Source organism: Rhinolophus ferrumequinum, chromosome 18 (genome assembly GCF_004115265.2).
Source record: "Rhinolophus ferrumequinum isolate MPI-CBG mRhiFer1 chromosome 18, mRhiFer1_v1.p, whole genome shotgun sequence".
Lineage (NCBI taxonomy): Eukaryota > Metazoa > Chordata > Mammalia > Chiroptera > Rhinolophidae > Rhinolophus > Rhinolophus ferrumequinum.
The window spans coordinates 47,977,656-48,004,453 of NC_046301.1; the positions used below are offsets into that span (position 1 = coordinate 47,977,656).

Sequence of the window (26,798 nt, forward strand, 5' to 3'; positions counted from 1 at the left end):
GCCCAAGAAGACCCTACCACAGCTCCTGGGGCACTGGAAGCACTATAGTTAATCCCAGCCCTCCTTGTCCACCATCCCCCATTCTTGCCAGGAGCCCCAGAAAGTGGGGCTGGAACCCAGGCTCCTTGTGGCAACATGTTGGAGACAGGGCAGGCACACATGTGCCGCCAACCCCACCCCAGCCTCTGGGAGCACACCAGGCCACCTGAGTGGCTGGGATGGACATGGTCCTGGCTGGGGTGAGGGTCTCCCGGCCAGCGTCTCTCAGGGACACTACCTCCTGCACCCCCACGGCCCAGCTCCTGTTTGTTAATCACTCAGTGAGATGTGCATGAAACTCAACCTTCACCGGCCAGATAGCATCTCTGGGTACCAGCCTCCTTCCTGACCCCATATTACAGCCCCAGCCCCGGAAAGGCCCCATTCGGGCTGCTCCTGCTGGGAGGGGAATGTTTATTCCCAGAGGGCAGCTGGGAGCTCTGCATCCACCCCGGAGGATTAGCTCCTCAAGGTTGTGGGTATAAAGCCGCCCTCGCACCCTGCTGTTCCCGAAGAGGTGGGCCAGGAGCACCACACAGGCTCCCCTGGATGCTGGGGGGGTGGGGGCCAGGTGAGGTGGGCACCATGTTCTATGATTGCCTCTTCTCAGCTGCCCTTCAGCGTGAGTATCCACCTACCCCACCCCACTGAGGACAGAGAGGCTAGGACAGTGGAGAGGGTGGCGCTGCTTAGCCACCAGCCAGCAAGGCCTTCTGAGGCCACTCCTCTGACCAGCTTCTATTCCTGGGAAGCCAGGGGTCATCTTGGGGAAGGTGGCCCCAGTGTCTTGGTCCTTCTGGGCTGCTGGGACCCCATGGTAGGGGCCAGTCACTGCCTGTCCACAAGTCCTGTCTGTTGGAAAAAGAGGGTCCAGCACTCTGAGGCTTCACTGCATCATGGCTCCCCAATCACCCCTTTTGGTCTGGCTTTGGGATGAGAAGGGTGGGGGTGGGGGTGGGGCTGCTTCTGGATGTGAAGGGTCCTCCTGGTACTCAGCCCACCCCAATAGGCAGTGGCAGGCCTGGCCCCCTCAGGGGTTGGGTTGGCTTCAGGCTTCATCATCCCCTCCTGATGGGCTCAGGCTCAGGGTGGGGGTGGGGGCAGAGGCAGGGTTGACCCCGTGACCCCTTCTCCCAGAAGGTGCCATGCGGGCCAGTGAGACTGTGTCGGAGGCCAGTCCGGGCTCCACAGCCAGCCAGACCGGAGTCCCCACTCAGGTGGTTCAGCAGGTGCAAGGCACCCAGCAGGTAGGACTCACCCCTTCCCCAGGGCAGTGGGTAGGGCATACGAGGGGGCAGTGAGGGCTGTGGCTGTGGGTACCTGGCCTCCCCTCCTCACCCCATTGCCAGAGCCATCTGCTCACCTGTCCTTATCAAGATGTTCACTTCAGCTGCCCCTCTGCCCGCCCGGCCGGGCCTTCTGGGAGAAGCCAGCACGGCTCAGGGCCTTCTTCCTTGCCCCCGCAGCGACTGCTGGTCCAGACGAGTGTGCAGGCAAAACCGGGCCATGTGTCACCCCTCCAGCTCACCAACATCCCCGTGCCCCAGCAGGTAAGGCCGCCATACCTGGCCTCGGCCCTCACAGCCACCCTAGGGGGCAGAACCAACCCCCTATAGCCTTCAGGGGTCTGCCCCAAACCAGCTGCGGGACACAGGCCCCATCCAGGGGCTGCTCCACCCACTGCCTCCAGCAGGTGAGACTGTCTGGGCCCGGGGAAGGAGGAGACTTAACAGAATTAAGGATTGGCAGTAAGGAAGGTGGCTTGCAGGTCCAGCCTGGTGTCCCCAAGCAGAGAACCCCAGGCTGATTAGGCGCTGAGAGCCCATAGCCAACACAGGGACTATGAGTACTCTATCCCCCAGGAGGCTGCAGGTGGGGTGCCGGGCTCAGCACAGACCAGGGCTAAGTCCCATCAGATTCAAGGGTGAGGCTCCCTGGACACAAACCCTGGCTCTGCTGTTTACGGACTCCAGGACCTCAGGCAAGCGTGTTGGCTGCCTGAGCCTCACTGTCACCTTCTGTTAAGTGGGGGTAACAACAGTGCTGCATCGGGGCTTTTGAGGCGAATCCGTGAGCTTATAGGGTGCGACACTAGGCTGTCTCCTGGCTCAGCACAGATGCTTGTTAATGCTCATTAACTCCATACCGCCTGTCATCAGTGAACTGTGGTCCTTCTCCCTTCTGGCTCCAGGCTCTCCCTACGCAGCGGCTGGTGGTGCAGAGCACAGCCCCAGGTGGCAAGGGCAGCCAGGTCTCCCTGACCGTGCATGGCACCCAGCAGGTGCACTCACCCCCTGAGGTAGGTGGTGGCCCTGTCAGCCCCCTCCGTGCTCCTCTCCCCAGGTTGGCCATGTACTCCCATAGTATACTTGGGGCTCCCTGTTACGCCCCCCACAGCCAAGTTCCAGAATCCTCCAGCCCTCTCCACTCTCAGCCTTGACGCCCTTACTGATCCCGGACAGGGTGGCTTAGCTGCCTGATTCCTGACTGCTGCTTCCGGGAGGAGGAGCAGCTCCCCCCCACCCCTCCCCTACCCCCACCCCCACCCTCTGCGTTGAGATGGGTCTTACAGCTCAAGCTCAGGTGTATGTCCCAGGACACAAAGTGGATCCTTCCCTCTGCAGGGTGGGTAGAGGTTCCTCCACAGGGTGGAATCTGCGGACCCCCCCCCCAAACATCTTCAAGAATGTTGGGGGCAAGGAGGCCGTGGGTGGCTGGAAGCATGGAAGTTGGCTTTAGGAACTTGGGGTCAGACCCCCCAGCTCAGCCATTTACTCCTGAGGGACTGTGGGCAGGCCCTTGGAGCCTTCTGCACCTAAAGAGTTTTCTACACGTAAAACAGCTAATAATACCAGTATGTCCCAGAGCTCATAGGGGCTTTGTAGCCATCCTGCCTGGGGACAATGCCTAGTGACACTACTCATAGCTGTGTGGCTGTGGGCATGTCCGTTGCTGTCTGTGCCTCAGCACATCTGGAAATTAGGGAACCCCTTACCTACGCTTCCTCACCTCAGGGCTACAGCCCCTCCACTTATGGAGATAGTAGGTAGCCCCTGAACTAACACTGGAGTCTGGCCATCCTCACTGGGGAAGACGGGTTCCCTCACTAGCAGCTCTGGGCTTGAACCCCTAGCCTTGCCTGGGGTTGACCAGGGCTTATGGCCAGGGCTAGGCATTTGGGTGCACGGGATGTAGCTGGTTACTAGCTTAGGTGGTTGGTACTGGCCCCCATGGGTTGCTGCCTTCCCCAACAACTCTTGGGGATACCCCTCCTCCTGAGAAGGATTTTGTCAGGTTCTAGGTGCCCCCGACAACACTCCCTGTCTTTCCTTGTAGCGGTCGCCGGTGCAGGCCAACAGCAGCTCCAACAAGACAGCTGGGGCCCCCACAGTGCCACAGCAGCTGCAGGTCCACGGCGTCCAGCAGAGTGTCCCCGTCACTCAAGAGGTGCCAAGCCAAGGCGGGCAGCAGCTGGGGTGAAGGGTCCTGGCCAGGCGGCCTCTGCAGCCTGCTAGGCTGTCCATGGGAGCTACAGTGGGGAAGGCCTGTAAGAGCGGGCAAATGGGGGTCTTGCCACCTGGGCCTTTGGCAAGCACTTCTGCGTCTCTCCAGACCCAGCGTCCTCCTCTAAATATGGCTTCTGCCCTGGGGCCTGGGGGCAGGGTGGCTGAGGCTGCTGTGAGGATGAAATGTGGTCCTGTGGGAGGTTCCACTGAACAGCTTCAAGAAACAGCCTTGTCCCCTTTTGGCCCATTTGCTTGGAGGAAGCCCAAGGCCAAGCCCTGACTCACCCCTAAGGGGCTCAGGGAGACGCCCCAGCCTTCTGGAGGAGGCAGCACTCTGAGCCACCAGCCACGGCAGCCAGAGCAGGTTACGGGGCGAGAGTGGTCCGCCTTCTGGTTGTTACCTGAAGTTGGGGAGTTCCCAACCCTTCAGAAAACCGGATGAAAGCCATAGATCCTCTTCCTGGAGGAAAGCAGATACCGCATCCTGAAGAATTCGCAGACAGTCTCCTGCCTGGTACCACAGCCCCTCTGAACCTCTAGACCTGGGTTGGAGTCTATATTCCACCACTCAGTACTGCACCCCCATCTGTCCCTCACTGTGACCTGAGGGTGATACTCAAATCCCCACCATAGCATGGAAGTGAGGACAGTTGGAACTGTGGACGTGGGGGTGCAGGATAAGCCTATAGGGAGTAGGGGTGGAGAGCAGGGACCTCCTCAGTCAGTCCCCAATTCAACTCTCCGTTCTTCCACTTCCCCTCAGCTTTGCTTTGCTGAGCTTGGGTTCCACACCAGTAACTGGGCGCCCAGCGTTAACATGGTAATAAACCTGGAAAGCACCTGGTGCAGGGCCGGCAGCAAAAAGCTGGAGGTGGCCTCTTTCTTATCAGGCTACTCCCAGGCTTACATGAGTACATGTGGACAGGGGGTGGGTGCTTAGGGACGTGTTTGCTGCCATGATTACCATGGTCTGACTCCCTTTTCCCTTCCCAGAGGTCTGTGGTCCAGGCCACTCCACCAGCACCCAAAGCCAGCCCTGTGCAGCAGCTCACGGTGCAGGGGCTCCAGCCAGTCCACGTGGCTCAAGAGGTGTGTGTCTCCCCTACCTACCTCTGGGCCCACCTAGCTCTGGGCAAATTGGGACTGAGTCCAGGCCGGGTTGGGGAGGGAAGCAGGCCCCTCAGGCCACAGGGAGGGAATGAAGCCACCCCTGGGGGTCCTCAAGGGCCCAGCCCTGCAGCGGGCTCCACCTTTGGCTGTGGGCCTCCCCTTCTCCAGCACCTGGCAGTTCAGGGCCCACGTTTTGCTAAGAGAGATCTGGAGTCTCCTCTCCCTGAGACATGGGGCGGGGATCTTCTGATCGGGTTGCTGTGTGAGCCCAGCAGCCTGGTGGGTGGCGGAGGCCTGGAGCCCCGCCCGTGGCTGCCCCCGGTGACCCCCCAGTGTCTCTGTTTGTCCTCCAGAGCTCAGGCAGTCAGTTTCCCGCTAGGAAGGCAGAGCAGCAAGAGCCCCGGCCCACGCCGCCGCCGGAGCCGCCGCCTCCCCGGCTGCCCACGCCCGGGCCCGGGCCCGGCGCGCTGGCCCCGGAGCTGCCGCCGCTCCCGTCCGCATGCAGCGGCGAGGCCCCGCAGCTAGGCAGCCCCGAGCCGCAGCCGCCCCATTACGAACCCGGCATGGAGCAGTGGGTGGAGCTGGTGGGCGTGCTGCCCCCGCACCTGCTCCTGCCACAGCAGAAAGTGGTCCTCGAGCCACTGCCCGGGCTCCCGGCCCGAGCCAGCCCCGACCAGAGGGTCAGGATCCAGAGAGTTCCCCAGGTGCTAGTGTTCAGCACGGCCGCCACGGCCCTCAAAGTAGGTGGCGGATACACTGGCGGGGGGCAAGGGGCGGGCGGGGGCGGGATCCGCTGGCCCCTGCCCGCGCCCAGCCCCACAGGCCCCGGAGACCCCACCTCCGCATGGCCCATCTGGGGACCCGTCTCTGACCCCCCCCACCCCCGACACACACACACACACAAGTGGGTTCCAGGTCCCAGGCTCCGCCCCTACAGACCTGGGTGGGGGGTGGGGATGGGGAATGTAGGCCCCGCCCCTAACCCCTTGTGGGTAGTTCCAGGTTCCGTCCCATAAACTGATCTCCATCCCAGACCCCTGACTCCGCCCCTAAATCCTGTGCAGGGTCACCAGGCCCCGCTCCTGCAGACGGCTTCCGTCCCTGATGCAGACTCCACTCGAATCCCTGTCTGTAGTTCCAGGCTCCGGCTTTAGTGACAGCCTTGTCCCAGTGCTTGGGTCTGTCAGACTTTCACACCCACAGTAGGACCTTCTCTGGGGACCCTCTTCCTGCCTCACTGGCTGGAAGGCCCCACCCTGTCCCCAGCCCAAACAGGGTCCTGGCTTCTGACACAGTTCTGCTTGATTCCCAGCCCTGGCCGAGGCCACGGGCCCTGGGCCTCTGACCCAGGGCCTGGTTCATGGTGTGTTCAGAGAGCCCAGAAGTGCAGCCTTCCAGCCCAGAGCCAGCTGTCTTGGCGAGGCTGGGCATCCGCCAGGGCTTTAGAGGCAGAAACAGAGGAGCTTGCCCACCTCTGACCCTCTGCGTGTCCTTCCTCCCACGCCAGGTGCAGCAGCTCCAGCAGGTGCCTGTTCCACATGTGTACTCCAGTCAAGTGCAGTATGTGGAGGGCGGGGACGCCAGCTATACGGCCAGTGCCATGTGAGTCAGGGTGGGGGCTACGGCTGGGGAGGGGATGGGAGGAGGGTCACAGGTCTGCTCAGGAGCCCCTAGGTCTAGAGGCCCCAGTCCCAGCAGACCAGGTGACAGGTGGTAGGTGCTCCCCAAGGGCAGCGAGCCAGACAGAGGTGAAGCAGGGAGGACTTTGTAGGTTGGGAAGGAGATCCCAGCGTAGCCTAGGACTTTGGAGTCAGACAGGCCTGGATTTTAGCAAAAATTAAATTAATTAATTAATTAAAAGTTTTATAAGTTAAAAATTTCTAAGTAACAGGGAATGTTAAACAGTGAAAAGGAAATGGCCTTCACTTCTGACTCTCCACCCTGCCCCAGAGGGGACAGAAACTACCCCCTTTCTTTGTTCAGAAATAGACAGTGCGTTCTGCCCCTTATTTCTACCCCAATTGTGTACATCGACTCTCGTCGCCTGTTTGTGCGTGTGGGTCCTGCTCACCCTGTTTGTCTGCTGCGTAATACTCCACTATGCAGACGCATGAAGGATGGAGCTGCACTTTACCTGGGTGACACGTAGGCGACTTCCACTCCTGGGACTGTGCATGGCACTGCATTAACAGATGTCACATCAGGCAGATGCCATGCCCCAGGCCTGCCCTAGCCCCAGCTTTGGCTCCTCCACATGCCACCTTCCCTCCCCTAGCCCCCATAGTAATAATTCTAGGACTGTAGTTATTGTTGCTTCCGTTTTTAGAAGTTTCATTTGGTTTTCTTTGCATTTGTCTGATTTTTTTTTTTGTTACCTCCCTGTCACTTGTCCCTGTGGCTATGATACTGGAACAGATTAGCTCATGGACCGTGCTCAACTAGGCCTCTGGGTCATGATGGTGGGGGATGTGGCTCTGGCACCTGAGTATCCAGCTACCTCACAGTTCTGTCGATATATTTCTAGTGCTGAAAGTCTTTTAGCCGTGCATTTAACCAGAGCTGGCAGGGACCACAGAGAGCATTGCAGAGGAGACTGGTCCCCAAGGGCCTCTGGGATGTTAGCATCAGAGCTGAGCCATGAGCCCAGGCTTTGGGGTCCCGGGGTGTCTCCCTCTGCCTCTCCTGGTAGTATCTGTCCGTTGCTTCTGTTTGAATTTCTCCCTCCGTGGTTATAGTACGTGTGATCCCATGTGGTCCATCATTACCATCAGGTTTTTCTGCTATGTGAAGTTCTTGGGGCACTGTATATTCTGTCTTTCCCTCGCAGTGGATTGTTACTGGATTCCTAGCCCTTTGCCTGCCCTGTCCAAAGCCCCAGCTCCTTCGCCTCCCTCCCTGGCCCTGTCCAGGCCACGTCCAGAGACACACACATTCGTTCATTCAGTGAGTCATTCAGTAAATAGCTTCTGGAACAACATGTTTTTGAGCAAGTGTTACATGTGGGGAAGTGGGCTAGGCTGCCACTGGAGGGGGTGGGCACTTTCTGGTGCCAGTTCAGGTCATACGTTCTCTGTCACTTGTGTGGCAGATGTGGATTGGGGTGCAGTGATCAAGATCTGCATGCAGGTGTCTGAGGGCAGGGCCATTCACCTCAAGTGACCACACCTCTCACCACTCTCCCCACCACCCCTCCCTCTCCTTGCTGCCCCAGAGGCCTGCAAGGCTCCCTCCCCTGCTTCCTTTTCCTTCAGGTGATAGCTCCAGTAGCACCTTCTGAGCCAGGCTGACCTGGACTGGCCTTGCTACCTTTCTGGATTTGTAAAATTAACGTTATTTTTAATCACTAATACATTGAGAGGCCTCAAAAATCAAAACTATGTCCAATGATGTCTAGTAAGGCAGCAAGAGAGGTGCCTGCACCCACCCCTTCTCAGCCCCGCGACAGCAGGCAGATATTAGACATAGATGTGAAATTCGGCTTAGTCTCCCCTCTCTTCCCAACACACCATCTGCACCCTTCCCTCCTCTTCTGTTCACCTAATGGAATGTTCTGAATCTTGTTCTGTGACAAGACCATGAGACCTTCCTTTTCCTCCCTCCTCTTCTCACTCCTGTGTAGAATTCCATCATCTTTTACTTAATAGCCCCCTAAAAATGGACCCCCAGTCATTTTTACTCTCTTGCTACGATTTGCAGCTTTGAGCCGGTGTCACCTGAGGCAGGTCCTGGGATAGCTCGAGAACTCTCCAGGGCGGGATAGGTTGCTGGAGGCAAAGGAAACGCATCTGCACATGATAGCCTTCCTGGATCGGCCCCCTCAGAGTGGCCATGGCATTTAGAAGTAGAGCTCCTCTTTGTCTAGCAATCCTCTTCCCACCCTGTTTCCCTCCAGGGCAGTACCACGTTCCACTGTGCCCTCGATTTACCTTTGCTCTCGGCTTCTCATCCAGCTCCCCCCACTAGAACATTAACTTCTGAGGTGGGGCCTTTTGTGTCTTACCCATGTTGGGCCTGCAGTACCTAGAACAGTGCCCAGCATACAGTAAGCACTCAATTTTTTTTTTTTGATTGATTGAAGTGTGCGGCCTGTTTCAAGTCACCTAATCTTTCTGTCTCGGCTTCCTCACATATGAAGTGGGGACTCTCATGTCAGACTGCTTTGAGGATTCAGTGAAAAATTGCCCCTCAAGCACTGGGGGTGGTACCTGGTCCAATATACGGGGCTATGGCTTCCTGCTGCCATTCTGGGAGCACCCCCTGCAGGACCCCCTCCGTCATGCCCCTCGTTACCCAGCTCCTGCCCCTGACTCCCTTTCTCTGCTTCTTTCTCAGCCGCTCCAGCACCTACTCCTACCCTGAGACGCCGCTGTACACGCAGACCGCGGGCACCAGCTACTACGAGGCGGCGGGCACAGCTGCCCAGGTCAGCACGCCCGCCACCTCCCAGGCAGTGGCCAGCAGCGGCTCTGTGTCCATGTACGTGTCTGGCAGCCAGGTTGTCGCCAGCCCCACCAGCAGCGGGGGAGGGGCCAGCAACAGCAGCAGCGGCGGCAGTGGTGGCAGTGGCAATGGCGGTGGGGGTGGTGGTGGTGGCAGCAGCGGCAGCGGCAGTGGAGCAGGCACCTACGTGATCCAAGGTGGCTACATGCTGGGCAGTGCCAGCCAGTCTTACTCCCACACCACCCGTGCCTCACCAGCCACGGTAAGTACCCACCCTTGCCCCAGAGGAGGCAGGGGGTGGGGGGGCCCTGGGCAGAGGTGGGGGGCGGTGGGCAGTGGTTGCAGTCTACTATCAGCAGGAGCCTAGGTAGCCTGGCACCAGAGTGCTCAAATGAAGATGACCTGGGATCGACTCCTCACTGTGTGGCCTCAGATAAGTTATTCAGCCTCTCTGGGCCTCAACTAATATGCATGAAGCTCTTAGAATGGTACTCCAAGAAATGTCACCTACTATGATTATAATTGATGATAGCAGAGAGATAGTGAGGGGAGGCACCACTGTGGGGGGAGCTGCCCTGAGCAAGGTTCTTTGTTCATCTGGAAGGCAGTGGGTTCCACCCCTCTGCCCAGAGGTCACTGGGAACAGTCACCCGGGCAGCCCTGGATCCCACCCTCACCTGGGCCCCCCACCAGCTCTGTGATTGTGGATGGGGCAGGGCCTGGTAGTCCCAGGGGTCCCAGTCCTCTCAGAGCTTGGGGTCTGGAGTGATGGCTTCCCCACATTTTTAACTACTTCCCTCTCTCGTGATGACCCATCGTGGACCACATAACCAAGGTGGACGCTTTCTCAGAGGGCAGGCCCTCCCTTATGAACCCACGCAGCAAGGCTTCTAGCCTAGTTGTTTTTTGTTAATGCTGCTGTGACCCACCTAACTGATTTCATGACCCACTAATGAGTCCTCACCCGCAGTTTGCAAACATACTTCGCTAGAACAGTGCTGTCCGATAGAATGTTCTCAGGTGATAGATATGTTCTCTCTGTGATGTTCCATACAGAGGCCTCTGGCCATATGTGGCTATCAAGCACTTGAATTGTGGGGGTCACTAAGGAACTGAGTTGAGTTGCTTTTTTTAAAACTATTTTGATATAACTGTAGATTTACAGGAAGCTGCAAACATAGTAGAGAGAGATCCCCGTGGGCCCTTTCCGCAGGTTACCCGGCTAGTTACATTTGATGTAACTGTCGTACAGCATCCAACCAGGCAGCGAGCACTGCTGTAGTGTGGGGGCTGCTTGTGACCAGTCAAGATGCAGAACCATTCCAGTATACAAAGGTGTTCTTAGAGTTACCCTGCCTTCTCCCTCCCACATCCCAACCCCCTGCAACCACAAATCTGTTCCCCATTTTTATAATATAGTTATTTCAAGAATGTTCTATGAATGGAGTTATACTTCCTGTGACCTTTGACACTGGCTTTTCTACTCAGCGTAAATTAATTTAAATTTGTATTTAAATAGCTGTATGTGGCTGGCAGCGACTCTATTGGACAGTGCAGTTCTAGAGAGTTCCATGGGGTTTAGCTCCCGTGGATCATTGTGATATGATATGCCCGACAGCGTGGTTGTCAGGATCACAACTGGAAACAGGTAGAGAGAGCACTTAGCAATGAGTACGGCAGCCTCCCCTTGTCTGCAGGGGATACGTCCCCCTGCAGACCCTCAGTGGATTCCTGAAACTGCAGATTGTGCCGAACCATATATACTGTGTTTTTTTCCTATACATACATATCTGTGATAACGTTTAATTTATAAACTAGACACAGTAAGAGATTAACAACATCATAAAATAGAAAATTATAACACTGTAGTAAATGTTATGTGAATGGTCTTTCACTCACAATATCTTATTGTACTGCGTTCACCCTTGTAATGATGAGATGATACAGTGGCTCGGTGATGCGATGAAGTGAGGTGAATGACATATACATTGTGACATAGTGTTAGGAGAACTATCTGCTTTGGGCGATTCTGGATCCTTGAGCCATGACAATGTTGATGATTGGATGTCAGGAGCAGACAGTGTTGATGGTTGGGGAAATCTGATATTTTTCCGACCGTCGTTGACCTCGGGTAACAGACCGCAGAAAGCGAAACCGCAGATAAGGCGGGGACTACTGCACTGGAGAAACTAATGTGATTCTTAGCACTTTTCCATCTCCACTCCCGCCCCAGGTCCAGTGGCTCCTAGACAACTACGAGACGGCTGAGGGTGTGAGCCTGCCCCGGAGCACCCTCTACTGCCACTACCTGCTACACTGCCAGGAGCAGAAGCTGGAGCCCGTCAACGCCGCCTCCTTTGGCAAACTCATCCGCTCTGTCTTCATGGGCTTGCGCACCCGCCGTCTGGGCACCAGGTGGGACTACCCACCCCCAACAGACACAGGCCCACCCCATCCCAAGTTACCCAGATTCTCATGCCCTCGCTCACTCCCCTCCAGCCCTACTGGCCTCTTCACAACTTCCCACCTCAGGGCCTTTTCACCGCTGTACCTTCTGCCTTCTGTGATTTTCCCCACGTCCTTACTCAAATGTCTCCTGGCCCGCTTAACTAAAACTGCCTCTTTGACGCTCTCCACCCTGCCCTTTTCCACCCCCTGCTTACTTTTTCTCCTCTGCACTTCCCGTCATCCAACATGCCTCTAATGTTACTTCATTCCCTTGTTTCTGATCTGCCTTCCCATGCTGAAAGGTACATACCTTGCAAATACAGAGGCTGCACATAGTCAGTGCTTAATCAAGGCCCTTGAGTCAGTGAATTCATGCAGGAAGGAACAGGGAGCCATCCCACAAACCCACCCTTCCCTGCCTCTCCTTTGCAATCCCTCCCTGAGCCTCTCATTCCAGTTCCTAGATTAGGAATCACCTTGGGCAAAATACCACATCTCTCTGTGCCCCGTTTCCTCATCTGTCCATCAAGGATGGTGGGAAGACCCTTCGAAGGGTAGAGATGAGCATGTGGATTCATGTGCTCAGAGCTCAGAACAGCGCCTGGCACGTTTTTATGACTAGCAGTCAACAACTGTTTGCTGCATGCCTTCCCCGTGCCAGGATTGGGGGTTGACCTTGGCATGGTGCAGGCGTGCCGCAAAGATGCTGGCCCTGTTGTCACAGAGCTCAGTTGGCATGTGGGGGCCTCTCCTGGCACCCATAGCCCCTGTGTTTTCCCAGCACAGCACCCCCGGCTCTGTGGAATGTGGGTTTCCCCCCAGAGGGCTCTGTTTGGCCCCTAAGTAGCAAGAAGGCGGGTGTGATGTGACGCTCCCAATGGATGACCAGTGGCGCCTCAGCCCAGCCCTCACCCTCTGCCTCCCTCCCAGGGGCAACTCCAAGTACCACTACTATGGCCTACGCATCAAGGCCAGCTCTCCCCTGCTGCGGCTGATGGAGGACCAGCAGCACATGGCCATGCGGGGCCAGCCCTTCTCACAAAAGCAGAGGTAAGAGGGCTGGACCCTGTGCTGGCAGGTGGGGAAGGGCATGCGGCCGACCACCGAATCACCCCACCCGCCCCTTCTCCCCCAGGCTCAAGCCCATCCAGAAGATGGAGGGCATGACCAACGGTGTGGCCGTGGGGCCGCAACAGGCCACCGGGCTGTCAGACATCAGCGCCCAGGTCCAGCAGTACCAGCAGTTCCTGGGTGAGAGCTCCCTGGCCTATGGGCTGGGGCCCGGGGCAGGGTCTGTTATCCCCAGATGGTTCACTTGCCCTCCCTGAGCCTTTTCATCCCCCACTACACACGGGGGACCCTTGCTTGGTAGGAAATTGGTGACAACTTAATAGGACCCTAGGGTGAAACTCCAAGGGGACAGGCAGATGGGGACGTAGGGCCTTATGGTGTCCCCTCCTGCCCCCAGATGCCTCAAGGAGCCTCCCTGACTTCTCAGAGCTTGACCTCCAGGGCAAAGTGCTACCTGAGGGCATCGAGCCCGGGGACATCAAGGCTTTCCAGGTCCTGTACCGGGAACACTGTGAGGTAGGGCAGCTGGACAAGCAGGCACGGGAGAAGGGCCATACTACCTACAGCCCAGCTTCCCTGAGCATCTGACCTCCCCAATAGGCCATCGTTGATGTCATGGTGAACCTGCAGTTCACACTGGTGGAGACGCTATGGAAAACCTTCTGGAGGTACAACCTCAGCCAGCCCAGTGAGGTGCCACCACTGGCCGTGTGAGTCCCTGGAGGGGCGGAAGGGGGGCACGTTGAATCAGCACATAGGGCTGGCATGGCCGGACCTTGGGCATCATGCAGGACTAGGGGGCACCTGCCTGGCCCCTGCAGTTCGGGTGCACATGGCCTTCTGACCCGTACTCTGGAGTGTGCATGTGTATGGGTCTGATGCTGCGTGCATGGGATGGTGTGCCGTACCGAGTTGTTTTCTCCCTATGGTGGGGAGGGTGGGTGCCTGTGCCCCAGTATTGCAGAGTATAAGACCCCACTGACGTGGGGGCACTGGTGCCTATGTCAGCCTGACCTCAAGGGTCGGTGGGAGGCTGGGAGCCCCTGCCTGATCCCTGGGTGGGGGGTGCCCACAGGCACGATGAGGCTGAGAAGCGCCTGCCCAAGGCCAGCCTGGTGCTGCTGTCCAAATTTGAGCCTGTGCTGCAGTGGACCAAGCACTGTGACAACGTGCTGTACCAGGGCCTGGTGGAGATCCTTATCCCCGACGTGCTGCGGCCCATCCCCAGTGAGTGCACTGCCGCTGCCCCCTCAACCCCGTGTCCCGCCCCCCAACCCTCAGTCCTGCTCAGCCCCCACTGCCACCCACAGGTGCCTTGACCCAAGCAATCCGGAACTTTGCCAAGAGCCTGGAGAGCTGGCTTACCCATGCCATGGTGAACATCCCAGAGGAGATGCTGAGGGTGAAGGTGAGGGTGTGCGGGGCCAGCCTGGGCTCAGCTCGGCCCCTCCCTCTGGGCTGTGGGGCTGATGGCTGCAGGCCTCGGTACCTCTGCTCAATAGAGGCAGTAAGATTTGTCCCAATGCCTGTCTCCTGGGAGCGAGCTTTGGGTGTTGTCTTGACAAACCAGCCTCCTCAGTTGCCCACTTCCGAAACACAATCCCTTTGTAGTTTTTTTGTATACAATACAGCATATTAAAAAAATAAAAACCAACTGCAAAGTTGAAGTAGTTCTCTTCAGACAACCTCGAGAGAAAGTGCTTTAGGTGTTCAGAAATAGGCAAAATCTCAAAAAAACTAGCAACGCTTATAAGGAATCAATAGCTCTCTTCATCAGTGCTGCACATTCACTAACTACTTTAATGTGAGGAATTAGAAGAGATGTGCTTACTCTCGAGGGAAAAAAGAAAAAAGAGGGTTTTTGTAGTCCTTAAAATGCTAATTAATATGACAGCTAAACAGAACTGAATGTCTGAAGAATCACCCGAGTGTGCTGGACACAGCGGGGGCCCGTGGAGAGAGTATAAGTTGTATTCAGGGGGAAGCCCTTCAGAACTGACAAGACTTATATATTCATTTATTCAACATGTATTTATTGAGCACCTACTGTGTGCTCAGCATGGATCTGAGGGCTGGCATTACAGCAATGACCAAGATGAACAAAACTCCCACCCTCGTGGAGCTGACATTAATGGGAATAATAATGGATTTTTGGGAATAATAATAATAATGGGAATAATAATTATTTTTTACAAAAATAATAAATTTTTTGAATTTATTGAAGCAGTGCCCTTTCTGGGCAGTGCCCACCCGAGATTTTCTGTCGTGTCCTTTCATAAAAATAATAATAATGCTAGTCAGACATTTTTGAAAATCCATGTTTGATCTTCCAACAAAAGCAACTCGGTACACCCTTCTTCCTTTTTAGAAGAAAGAAATGGGCTCAAAGAGGTTGTAGTGGGTGGGGCAGGGAACAGCCGGTGTGGATTCCGCGAAAGCCACAGACCCCCCCCTCCCCGCAGGTGGCAGCCGCCGGCGCCTTCGCACAGACGCTGCGGCGCTACACGTCGCTCAATCACTTGGCGCAGGCTGCGCGCGCTGTGCTGCAGAACACGGCACAAATCAACCAGATGCTGAGTGACCTCAACCGCGTGGACTTCGCCAACGTACAGGTGAGCGCGGGGTGGGGCGGGGCAGGTGAGTGCAGGTCAGGGCGGGCCCTGGGCGGTTGCTGAGCCAAGGGGTTGCGCCCGCTGTGCCCCAGGAGCAGGCCTCGTGGGTGTGCCGCTGCGAGGACCGCGTGGTGCAGCGGCTGGAGCAGGACTTCAAGGTGACGCTGCAGCAGCAGAACTCACTGGAGCAGTGGGCAGCCTGGCTGGACGGCGTCGTGAGCCAGGTGCTCAAGCCCTACCAGGGCAGCGCCGGCTTCCCTAAAGCCGCCAAGCTCTTCCTCCTCAAGTGGTCCTTCTACAGGTGTGCACCGGCTGGGCTAGATCCGGCCAGGAAGGGGCGGGGCTGGAGGCCCCTACTCGCGGGGCGGGACCCAGAGAAGGTTCAGGTCAGAGACCAGAGACGGCCCCGCCTCCTCGGAGAGGGTGGGACGGGAGAAGGCCCCGCCTCGGAGAGGCTGGACCCAGAGGAGGCTCCGCCTCTATGGGGGTCTCTGACGCCCTTTTATGAAGGCGGAGGTCCTATTGGCGGTGGGTGGGGTGAGGGTCCTCCGCTCTCACTGGTACACGCCCCAGGGAAGCCAGTTCCGGGCCGGGGTGTTAGGGGAAAGTAGCTAGGCTTGCCCGATCCTGGGGGCATTGAGGCGGAAAGGTGGGGCGTGAGGGGCGGGGTCAGCCCTAAAGGACTTCTCTCTGCCACGGTCCCCAGCTCCATGGTGATAAGGGACCTGACCCTGCGCAGCGCGGCCAGTTTCGGCTCCTTCCACCTCATCCGGCTGCTCTACGATGAGTACATGTACTACCTGATCGAGCACCGCGTGGCCCAGGCCAAGGGCGAGACCCCCATCGCTGTTATGGGCGAGGTGCGCGCAGCGGGGCGCTGAGGGTGCGGGCGGGGCGCCCCTTGGCGAGACTCTCACCCCTTCTTTCCCCATCTTCAGTTCGCCAACCTGACCACCTCGCTGAACCCCCTGGACCCAGACAAAGGTAGGCAAGGCGTGTCCCTGTCCAGGGCCCGAGTCCGAGACCGGGGTGGGGGCGCTAGGGTGGAGGCGCTGGCAGGGGGCTGGTGGTACTACGCCCCACTCTGAGCCGCCCCACTCTGAGCCGGGCCTGGTTCGTGTGCCCCAGATGAGGAGGAGGAAGAGGAGGAGGAGAGCGAGGACGAGCTGCCGCAGGACATCTCGCTGGCTACTGGCGGCGAGTCGCCTGCTCTCGGCCCCGAAGCCCTGGAGCCGCCGGCCAAGTTGGCGCGGACGGACGCGCGCGGCCTCTTCGTACAGGCGCTGCCCTCCAGCTAAGCCAGCGACCTGCCCCTTCCTGCCCCCCCCCCCCCCCCCCGCCCCCGTCCACGCCAGGGTCCTTCACAGCTTCTGTGGCTTCGCTGTCCGCCCTCCAGACTCGGCCAGGTCCAGGAGGGGCCCTCTGAGACAGAGAATGCAAGGGGGGGGGTCCCTGCCCCTAATGGGGCCGGCACAATCACAGGGGCGGGCGAAGCCGCAGCTGCAAACTCTGACACAAAAGACGTGCCTTAAGGAACCCGCCGCTGTGCCCAGGTGCCCCTTGGGGCAGCCAGTCGGCCCCTTGGCCCCGAAGGCCGCAGCCTCTCCCTCCCCCAACCCGCCGTCCCGCCACCCCTAGGGGGCAGGCAGGCAGGCCCCCTTCCCTGCGGAACTGTTAACTTATTCAGCTCGCTGGCTTTGCACAGCCTGTCCCGGGCCCAGCCCTGAGCCCCGGGTGGGCCCAGGTGGGCATCACCTAGGGACCCCCCCACTGTCAGCAGTAGCCCTGGGACCCCTCCCCCAACAACCCCACCGCCCCCCCCCTTGGTATAAGTGCAATTAAAGTCGTGGGTGTCGCATCTTCTCCAGAGCTAGGCCCTCCCTTGCCCCGCAGCCCTAGAGGGGGTACTGCCCGGAGCTGCTTGGCTTTGAAGGGAGGGTGGCAGGGGGCACTGCCTCCAGCTTCCAAAGAGCAGCGGGCTGGGCCGGGTGCTGGAGCCCACAGGGGCCTGCTGCCGGCAGTGGAGCTCCGCTCACTCAGATCCAAGACCCCTGAGCCCCCCTCCCGCCACTGGTTTGTAATGGAACCTCCGTGCTTCTCCGTGCTGTGCGCCCCCCACCCCCATGACTATTGTGTGATTCGTGAGCGCCGCCTGAGCGGAGTCGGTAACTTGTTGGGTTTTTTTCCAACCATCATGGCCTTATCTGTTCTGGTTTTCTCAGTGTTTCAACCTGTGAGATAGATGTTTATGGCAAAAAGGAAAAAAAAAGAAAAAAAACCTGACCTATTGTATAAAAATCACTATTTTGTGTGCTCCGCGTGCTGCAGGCTTTTGGGGTGGCCCTCCCACTCCCCTCCATGTCCTCGGGCCTCCCCTCCCAGCGGTGAAAGTGTCCCCGCGTGTGGTAGTCTAGTGTGCTGAGCCGTTTTCTACCTTTTTGTAGTCTTTCTTAAAACAATAAATTCTGCTGTGATATTTGGCTACTGCTGACTCAAGGGCCTTGGGGCTCCAGCTGCCCCAAGCGCAGTAAAGGGAACTCCGTGAGGCTCAGAAATAAAACATTTATTACATGAAGAGGAATAATGGGAGCAGGAGAATGGCCACGATGTTTGCCACCTCAGATGGGGAGGCTGGGGGGAATCGGGGTCCATTCGGTCCCCCAGGGGGGCAATGTCCACACCTGTAGCCTGGGAAAGGAGCAAATATACAAAGAGCAAGGGCCCATGCCCTGTGCCTAGCACAAGGTGAAGGCAGGTCGAACAGGAGGCTCCCTCCCTCTGCCCTTTCCCAACTTAAATAGGCATAAATAAGAAGCGTCCAGACTCTCAGGTCACCAGGGGCTGCCCCGCCCGCCTCCTTCCCACAGCCTAACACTAGTGGCGGTCGGTCGTTGGGCGGCCGGCCAGCCAGGAAGAGGCTGCCAGGAAGGTGGCCAGCTCCCAGGCCACAGAGGTAGTTGGAGTCAGTGTCCAGGCCGGCCAGGCCCTCACAGCACAATCCACGTGTATCGCTCGCTGTCTGCCAGAACTTTCAGTGAGCATCCTACAGGGAAGGGTCGCGACAGAACATGGAGTCTCTGCAGGCCCAGGCTGGGGGAGGAGCCTGTCTCTTTCCCAGACCTGATTTGGGCCCAGAAGGTTCCGGAAGGCAGGTCCCTGCTGGATTCTCTGCTTCCCACGTGCAGCCACCCAATAAATGCTGAATGAATGATTGGTTGGGGATCCCCAAGTCCCACACCTGCCAGGCCCTTTCCGAGCTGGCTCCTGGGGTGGGTCTGGCTGGGCTGCCCACCCCTCACCCCAATGGCCAGAGTGCCCCTTTATTCAGTAACACAGGAGTCAGCGCCTGCCCCGGGGCCTGGCCTGGCACTAGGATAAGGACTTCTGTCCTTCTGTCACTGGGTCACGGGGCCCACCTTTGTGCAGTGCTTCGTTAGTCATCCTGTTGACGTAGCGGCCACTACTCTCAGGTACCAGCCACTTCATGACCATGTCCACACAGCTCTTGCGGTACGAGCTCCAGACACTGCCGCTGAGGGCAAACGAGTGCAGGCTCTCATTGCTCTGGCCACTCACCCCAGCTCCCAGCCCGTCCCAGCCCCAGCCCAGCCTCACCTGGTCTGCCCTTTGACCTCAGTGAGATCACCCACACTGACTGTCACAAAGACGCCTGTGTTGAGGTCCCATGCCACCTTGAGGCTGGTGTGATAGGTCTTTGGTCTGCAGAGGAGAAACGGGGTAGGACCACTACATCCCTGAGCTGGGACCCAGACTGCCCCGAGGGCCTTCTGTCTTTAGAGCAGTTAACAGAGTGCCTGCTCCAGGTTTTGGGGGCAGGGGGAGTCTTCACACATCCCCTGTCCCTCTCTGAAGGGTGTGAGGTGAGGGCAGGCTCCCTGGCCACTCACCGGAGCTGGCCCTCCTCGGTTGGGGATGGGAACGCCAGCAGCAGCAGGCCAATGTTGATAAGGACCTGGTTGGTCTCTGGACATACCTAGGGGATGAGAGGTAGTTGGGGACAGCTTTGAGGGTGACCTCCCCCCAATACAGATAGGCCCTGGGCCTGCCTTGTCCCACCCGTGGGCCCACCTCCAGGATGACGATGTCATAGTCGCTGAAGGAACAGAACTGGTGGCCCCAGGTGGCATCATGGCGGATGACCTCATTGATGACATACTCGAAGTCCAGTGTGAGCTGCTCCACCGTCAGGTACTGGCCCTGTGGGCAGGAGGCGGAGGGGCAGGGGAAGGACTGTGCCAACCGCCACCCCAGCAGGCTCCCTGGGGCTGCCCCCTGGCCTGCCTGCTGCCACCGGCACCAACCTGGACAGCGGCCCGCTCCCTCATGGGCCGCAGACTGCGGCCACGGAGATCAGTCACCACAAAGGACAGGGAGATCTTGTCATCCTCGAACTCTGAGGGGGCAGGAAGTGGGGGTAGGGGCAGCAGGAGGCCTGAGGCCCCCTCCAGGCCTGCCTCCCATGCCCAGGGCCCTGCCTGCTGGGTGGGCTCCCTGCTCACCATCCTCTGGCTCCGTCCCTTCACCGGACCCCAGCACGTAATACAGCTTGGTGTAGTTGACATAGCCAGGCTCGGGGGCCGGCACCTCCACTGCAGGGGGGCTGTCCCGGGGCACCACTTCCCCACCTGGGGGTAGGGGCTCAGAGGACGGGCGGCAACAGCTGCCCGAGGGCCCCGGGTAGGGGGGTGGCCGGGCTTCCTCCAAGGTCCCACCCTTGGCCTCTTTGGCCCTGCGGAAGATGTCAGCCACAAACTCCTTGGCTTTGGCGATGGCGGGCGAGGGCTCAGGGGCCCCAGAGGGCCGGGCTGGGGCTGTCTCGGGGCAGAGGCTGGGCCGGGCAGGGGGCACCTCTGGGCTCTGGGGCCCAGGGGGGCTAGGAGGGGCTGGGGGGTAGGTGGTGTGGTCATACAGGATTTGGCAGAAGTTGCTATCGCCTGGAACATAAAAAGAGATGGAGGTGCTGGGTGTGGGGGGGATGTCAACAAATGAGCTGAAGTCCAGGATGCTCTCCCACCCTGGGGGGTTCTTATGCCAAGAATCCTATGCTAAGTGAACAGTACAAACACCCAGAAGAGAAAAAGGCCTTTTCCTTACACACACACCCACATGCACTCATGCGCATAAATACACATTCATTCAAACCTTGCCCTTGAGCATCTGTTGTATGCCATACACTGAGGACAGGAGTGACCAAGACAGGTAATAATGCTGCCTTTGGGGAGCTGATAGTCTATGGTGACAGCAAATAAAAGGCACAGAATTTTGAGAGTTTACTACGCAGCAGCCTGAGTCCTCCCCAACGACAGCGGGCCTGCATCTATGTCTCTGTCTAACTAGGACCACACCCCACTCTGGAGAATGTGGGCTCAGCGTGGAGAGCCCCACCACGCTCCCTGAACTGAGCACCACCGTGGCTGGGCCCTGGGCCCTGCCTGTGCAGCTTCCTTTGGGCCCCCAACAAGGAAATGGGGGTGCGGGGTGGGAGCGTGTCCTCCCAGTTCAGAGAAAAACTTGTCCAAAGTCACACTGTGAGGTCATTTGCGTCTGCCAACGCACTCCTGTCCACCAGAGTGGTGGTACTTCCAGAGGGGAGGGGATGAAAATGGAAAAGTCAAAATTCCCTATGTAAACACCCTCCTCTGGTGAGAGTTAGACATCAACGACAGTGCCCCTGCCCTGGGCTGTGTGCACATGGCTGAATCCTGTCTGGACCTTCCTAACAGGACCCACGGCCATGATGGCAGGGGGGCATCGACTCCATCTAGGCTGGGCTTGCAGCTGGCAGGGGGTAGGGCCTCCCCCACGTGGGCACAGGTGGCCAGGGCAGCGGTGGGAGGCTGCGGATGGACCCAGGGACAAGGCACTCTGGTCCTGCCTGGTTTGTGGGCTCCGTTATAAACAATTAGTCCTCTCTTCATGCCCATTGCTCTTCCACCCCAGGAGCAACCATTTTATATTTTAACATAGTTACAGGGCATCTTTTTTATTTGACTGCATCGTTACAAAATTGAAACATTTGTAATTTATATGTGTTATCTGGTTATAGATCTTGTATTTCTTTTGCATTTGCGCATGACTTTGAGACATGCTCCCGGGAGTCTGCTGATCCAGGGGATGTACCCACCCTGTTCAGCCTCTCGGATCCCCAGGGATGGACACCAGATGGTCCCCAACGCCCCCCACCACAGCCTCGGACATGCACAAGCGCAGGGCTGCTGGGCCTTGGTCAACTGTTGGCCCTAGGAGCGTGGGAAAGCCCCCAGGGATGCATGTTGCCACCAATCTGTGGCATTATCCAGCTTCCTCATGTTTGCAACTCTGTTAAGGGACATCACCTGGTGATTTTCACTGATATTTCTCTAATTATCAAAGATGTAAGAAGGCCATCTGTCCACTCACCACTCCCTCCAATTTTTCATTAACATTTTTCTTTTTGAAGAGAGAGAGCGCTGTGCTGTCCACATAGGACTGTTTAAACACAACTAAAATTAAAGTCAAACACTCAGTCCTTTGGTCACATGAGCCACTTTCACGTGGCTACTGCTGGCAGCTGTAGTGGACACAGATATGGAACATCCCAGCCCCGAGGAAAGTTCTACTGGACAGTGCTGGCGTGGGGCGTGGCCGAGTTTGGATCCCAGCAGTCCTACTTCCTGGCTGTGTGACCTTGGATGAGGCACCTCTCTGAGCCTCAGTCTCCTCCTCTGTCACATGAGGTAGTGACAGGATCGATCTCACACGGTTTACAGCAAACGCTGTAACTGTCATCAGAGCCGGGGACCTACCTGCTGAATGGACCGAGACAGCGCAGGCCACCAGGGAGTAGCTGGTGTTGAGCAGTACCACCTGGTCCTTCTTGAGCTGGAAGGCGGGCTGGAAGGTGGGGAAGGGGTACACCACCTGGTACTTGGTATGTAGCATGAAGCCGTGTCGCAGGCACTGCGCACTAGGGTCACCTACAGCAACACACGCCCATAGGCTCAGCCACCACCACGGCGTAGGGAGCCACGCAGCCCATGTCCCAAGACCCCCCAGCCCCTCACCTGGGTGGGCCCGACTGGCTTCCCGGCAGGCGGCACAGCGGCCCGGCGGTGGCACAGCCACTGTGCTGATGTATATGTCGCGGTGGTTCTCGTCGCTCATCATCATCATGTTCATAAGCATTCCATTGGCCGATCGGGTGCTGGGGGCCAGCACAGTCTCAGCTGCGTGGCCCGTGCGCCCTCCCCTGCCCACCTGTGGCCTCCCCATCCCTGAGTCTCACTTGAAGCCAAAGACGATGACCTTGGAGGCATCACTGGGCCACTCGCACACAGTCAGGTACAGGTCGCTATAGATCTCCTCGTCCTGGAAGAGCCGCACCTGCCGGACCTGAGCCACATGTTCGGGTCGGTGCAGGGTCAGCGCGGCCCAGGGCCCATAGACGCCCACCTGAGGCTACATATACAATGCTGGGCTGGGCTGAGCTGACAGCAGCATCCCTCTGGTGGTGTCTCAGGCCAGGGAGCCCCAAGCAGCCCCCCATCTGCACCCTTCCTGAGGACAGCCTGGGGAGGTGCCCCTCACAAGTGGGGGAAACAGGAAGGCCCGTCCCAGGACTACACGCAGCCCACGGGAGCCCTGCCCAAGCAGAGGGAACTCAGCCAGATGTACTGGTTCCAAGCCCCATCCACCCCAAAACCATTCACCTCTCTGAGCTCCTGTGTAAACTGGGGTAAGAGCACTCACCTCCTGGGGTCGGGAAGATGGGGGTCAAATACTCAAGGTCAGGGCTAAAGCCAGGGCTAAACCCGCTTGGTCATAACAAAGCTAACGGGTGCCAACTGGTCTGAGCCTGTGAGGTTCTATGGGCTGTGTATACTGAATTAAACCACATGAAATTGCTGCTATTTACCTATTTTCAACTTTAAAACAGCAATTTTATGTGGTTCGACCCAACATGGAGTCTTAACCGTGACCCCACGAGCACACTATCTATTTTATGGACAAAGAAACTGGGGCTCAGAGGGGTGGCGTGACCTGCTGGGGCCACACTCCTGGGCACTGGGCCTGGCCCTACCAGCTTGAGCTTGCTGTGGACGTTGAACTCCCACCAGTACAGGTGATAAATGTAGAAAGAGAAGTCGTCGTCCCCACTGCTGCTGGTGTAGGAGAGAACGTACCGGCCGCACTTGGAAAAGCCCAGGAAGATGTGTCTGGGGGTGTGGAGGGCAGAGTGGCCAGGTTAGGGCCAGCCCGCCCCCCACCCAGCTGCCCCCTTGCCAGGCCCTAGCCTCACCCTGCATAGAGGAAGTCCTCATCCACAATGTTCTTTAGGGAGACGCAGACCCTGGGCGGCAGCTTCCGGAAGAGGCGAGGGGAGAGTTGCCCACTGATCTAGGGAAGGGGAAGCCAGATCTCTTGAGGCACCATTAAGCGGAGGCTACCTGCAGCCCCCCAGTCCCCTCGCCCAAGGTAGAGCAGCACCCTACGCAGGCCCACTCCCTGCCAACCGTAACAGTCACAGGTGGTCCAAGCTCTGGAAGATGGGACCAGCTGGGGGAGAGGATTGGCCGGACCTCCCTTGAGCCTCCCTCTCCACCAGGGACCGACGCTACCCTCAACAGCCCCACACTTCTTCAGCCTCAGCGTCCCTCTTGCCCAAGCACCCCCAGGCTCTGAAGACCAGCACTGGCATTACCTCCCCCAAGAAGGTTCCCCAGTCACCACTGGCCACATTGGGCCACCTGGCTGCCTTCCTGAAGGCTGTCCGATGGCACAATGAGCAGTGAATGTCCTTGATCACTAAGGAGGCTGGGAGGTGGGCATGACCAACTGCACTCACCTGTCCTTGACCCACTATCCTACACTCAGGGTGCTCAGGCCCTTCGGGGCCTCAGCTGGGGGCCAATCAAAGGTGGGGCAGACAGAAGGGTGGGACTGACCAGTGACCTTCCTTCTCCTGCCCAATTCCCTCTTCTTCTCAATTAACTTAGCCGCTTTCCAACGGACTCCCTCATCGCAAAATCTTCACCAAGATTTGGGGGGACAGGCAGGCACAAGTTGGGTGCTAGGTGATCAGGACACCCTGGATCCTGCTACCCAGTCTGATGGGTGATACACAGTCCTGACCTCAAAAGAGTCCAGTCTGATGGGAAAGAGACAACCCTGTCTGGGGCGGGAGCTCCCTGGTCGATGCGGGAGACAGCTAGCCCTCAAGGAGATTCCAGTCTGATGGAACAGCCCTGTCAGCAAGGCCCAGGCTGACAAGGGAGACACAATCCCTGCCCAGGGAGCTTCCAAGCTAAGGGCGGAGCCACAGCCCAGCCCAGGAGCTCCCAGGCTGAGGGCGGAGACTGTCCCTGCCCAAGGAGCCTCAGTCAAAAGCAGACACAGCCCTGTCCTCACGGAGCTCCCAGCCTAATGGAGAAGGTGCACTCCCTAACCACAGCGAAACAGTCCTGACCCAATTGCTGCTGACCTGACCACAGTTCACATCTCTCTGCCCTCCCGGAGCTCCCAAACTGATAGGGGAGAGATCCCGCACACTGGGAGTTTAGTCTGATGGGGGAGAAAGAACCCCGCTCAGGTGGCTCCCAGTCTAAGGGGGAAGGAAGAGCAAGCCCTCTCCGGGAAGCTCCCTCCCATTTAATGGGGGAGGCAGACGCAGGTACAGGAACTCCCAGCTCCCGTGTGGTTAGAGCCGAACAGCGAGAACACCAGCGGAGGAAGCACAAAGCCGGTAGCAGGGGCTCTGCCACGGGGGCGAGAAGACTCCATAACACAGGGGCCACAGGAGCAAGGTTTTGAAAAACGAGTTTGACCCTGGATCGCCTTTCTCCTTACTCCTCCAGCGGCCTCTAAGGCCCCCTCCATCCCAGCCCCGTCGCCGGTGCCCCGCCCCCAGCCCCTGCATCCAAGCCCTCGCCCCAACACCCCTCCACCCAAGACCTCTCCCGGGGCCCCGCCCAGCCCCCTCCCTCCGCGCCCCCTCCCCCGGGGCTCCGCCCCCAACCCCTCACCCCGCGAACACCCTCCCTCCCTCCGCCTCCTTCGTCCCTTCTCCGCACCCTGCGGCGCGCTCCTCCCGGACTCCGGGCCTCACCTTGACCCGCTCCAGCTGCTTGAGGACATGCTCCCGCCGCCGCCCCGCTGCCCGCTTTCCCCCGGCGCCCCCGGGGCCGCCCCCGCCGCTCCCGGCCCCGCTGTTCCGCTCCGATTTCGAGCTGGGCGCCATTTTCACCCCCTCCCTCCACTTCCGGAGCAACCGGCCTCTTCGCCCCACCTCCGCTGCCTCCTCATTGGCCCTTCCCAGGACCTGCGGCCCGCGGGTTGGATGAAAGCCCGCACTCGGGGCCTCTTCCCTCTATGCCTGTCCATCACAGCCATGGCGGCCCTTGATTGGTAGAGACGGTACAGCCTACGCGGTCTGCGGCTGTATTCCCGCCTTCCCGCAAGGACGCACCAGTAGCCTCACGCCGAGATGACTTTGACCCGATAGGCGGAGGCCCCTGTCCTTCCCGACGGCGTCACGCCCCGCCGTGGCTGGTGGGTTTCCATGGAGACCGCGGGCGGTCCAGGCCCGTGGGTGGAGCAATGGGAGCTTGTGGTCCAGAAGGGCCTGAATCCCCAGCCCAGGGATGTCGGTGCGGAGGTGTAGTGAGCACCCCATGGCCACCGGACCAGGCCGAGGAAAGGGATTTGGGGGAAAAAAAAAAAAGATAAGGTTCCATTAAAACATCTTTCAGATGAGCTGAGGGACAGCCTGGTGGGATGATGGTAATGATAGCCGTCAATCACTTATATGGCACTTTACACATGCCAGACACGGTTCTGAGCTTACAATTCTATGCAGTAGGTCGCCGTTATGCCCATTTTACAGATGATAGTAATCATAATAATTCTGTCTGCTATGAGTAGCATTTCCACGTGTGTTAGCTCATTAAATCATAACAGTTTTGGAGCTAGATCCTTTTATACCGTGTTTCCCCCAAAATAAGACCTAACCGGAAAATAAGCCCTAGCATTTTTCAGGATGGCATCCCCTGAACATAAACCCTAATGCGTCTTTTGGAGCAAGAATTAATATAAGACCCGGTCTTATTTTCAGGGAAACACAGTATCTTCATTTTACACATGAGGAAATTGAGGCTTACGATGTAGTGCTCCTGACTACCTGGCACATATATACCTCAGATACAAGCTGTTGTGACTATAATCAGAGAGGAAGTGAATGGATCTTGCTTTCCATATTCTTCCAGCCTCACACTTTCATTTATTCAACAAACATTTATTGAGCACCTACTATGTTCTAAGTGCAGCAGATATAGCAGTGAACAAGACAGACTATAAACAAGGAAACATATTTCTGTTATCTAATCCCAGGTAGGATTAGCAATCAAGGGGAGGGAAGAAGGTTACTTAGGCCAGTCAGAGAGGGGCTCTGTGAAGGTGAGGAGGAAGAATATTCCAGCAAAAACAAAAAGGTTTCAGGGGAGTGAGGGTGGCATGATTGAGAGACTGCAAAAAAGCCAGTTGGGCCAGAGCAGGAATGAGCAAGGAAAACAGACAG

General features: G+C 57.9%; 2 protein-coding genes across 4 annotated transcripts in view; one reads left to right on the forward strand and one right to left on the reverse strand.

Annotated features, from left to right (window-relative positions):
• The window catches only part of RFX1 (regulatory factor X1), a 31,438-nt gene extending 13,736 nt beyond the window's left edge, over window positions 1–17,702 (forward strand). The window contains exons 3-21 of one of the 3 annotated variants that reach the window (XM_033134427.1): window positions 1,177–1,286; window positions 1,506–1,589; window positions 2,231–2,338; window positions 3,376–3,486; window positions 4,539–4,634; window positions 6,163–6,257; window positions 8,988–9,357; window positions 11,329–11,510; window positions 12,474–12,593; window positions 12,679–12,794; window positions 13,012–13,130; window positions 13,215–13,324; window positions 13,690–13,841; window positions 13,925–14,022; window positions 15,077–15,226; window positions 15,319–15,527; window positions 15,933–16,086; window positions 16,165–16,210; window positions 16,355–16,557. In XM_033134427.1, coding sequence (XP_032990318.1) covers window positions 1,177–1,286; window positions 1,506–1,589; window positions 2,231–2,338; window positions 3,376–3,486; window positions 4,539–4,634; window positions 6,163–6,257; window positions 8,988–9,357; window positions 11,329–11,510; window positions 12,474–12,593; window positions 12,679–12,794; window positions 13,012–13,130; window positions 13,215–13,324; window positions 13,690–13,841; window positions 13,925–14,022; window positions 15,077–15,226; window positions 15,319–15,527; window positions 15,933–16,086; window positions 16,165–16,210; window positions 16,355–16,524 — 2,600 coding nt within the window. In that variant the 3' untranslated portion in view covers window positions 16,525–16,557. Of the gene's footprint in view, window positions 1–1,176; window positions 1,287–1,505; window positions 1,590–2,230; window positions 2,339–3,375; window positions 3,487–4,538; window positions 4,635–6,162; window positions 6,258–8,987; window positions 9,358–11,328; window positions 11,511–12,473; window positions 12,594–12,678; window positions 12,795–13,011; window positions 13,131–13,214; window positions 13,325–13,689; window positions 13,842–13,924; window positions 14,023–15,076; window positions 15,227–15,318; window positions 15,528–15,932; window positions 16,087–16,164; window positions 16,211–16,354 lie in introns of all 3 variants that reach the window. The other 2 variants (XM_033134428.1, XM_033134426.1) reach the window with 2 other exon arrangements.
• Window positions 17,703–17,768: 66 nt separating this feature from the next.
• DCAF15 (DDB1 and CUL4 associated factor 15) lies at window positions 17,769–25,496 on the reverse strand. Its single transcript, XM_033134429.1, has 13 exons — window positions 25,332–25,496; window positions 23,526–23,623; window positions 23,307–23,442; window positions 22,512–22,618; window positions 22,291–22,430; window positions 22,033–22,203; window positions 19,747–20,181; window positions 19,549–19,640; window positions 19,316–19,444; window positions 19,135–19,220; window positions 18,842–18,946; window positions 18,643–18,758; window positions 17,769–18,269 (listed from the first exon to the last, which is right to left on the reverse strand). The coding sequence occupies exons 1-13, from the start codon at window positions 25,461–25,463 to the stop codon at window positions 18,214–18,216; spliced, it is 1,803 nt and encodes a 600-aa protein (XP_032990320.1). The 5' UTR covers window positions 25,464–25,496; the 3' UTR covers window positions 17,769–18,213.
• Between the last annotated feature and the right edge of the window lie 1,302 nt (window positions 25,497–26,798).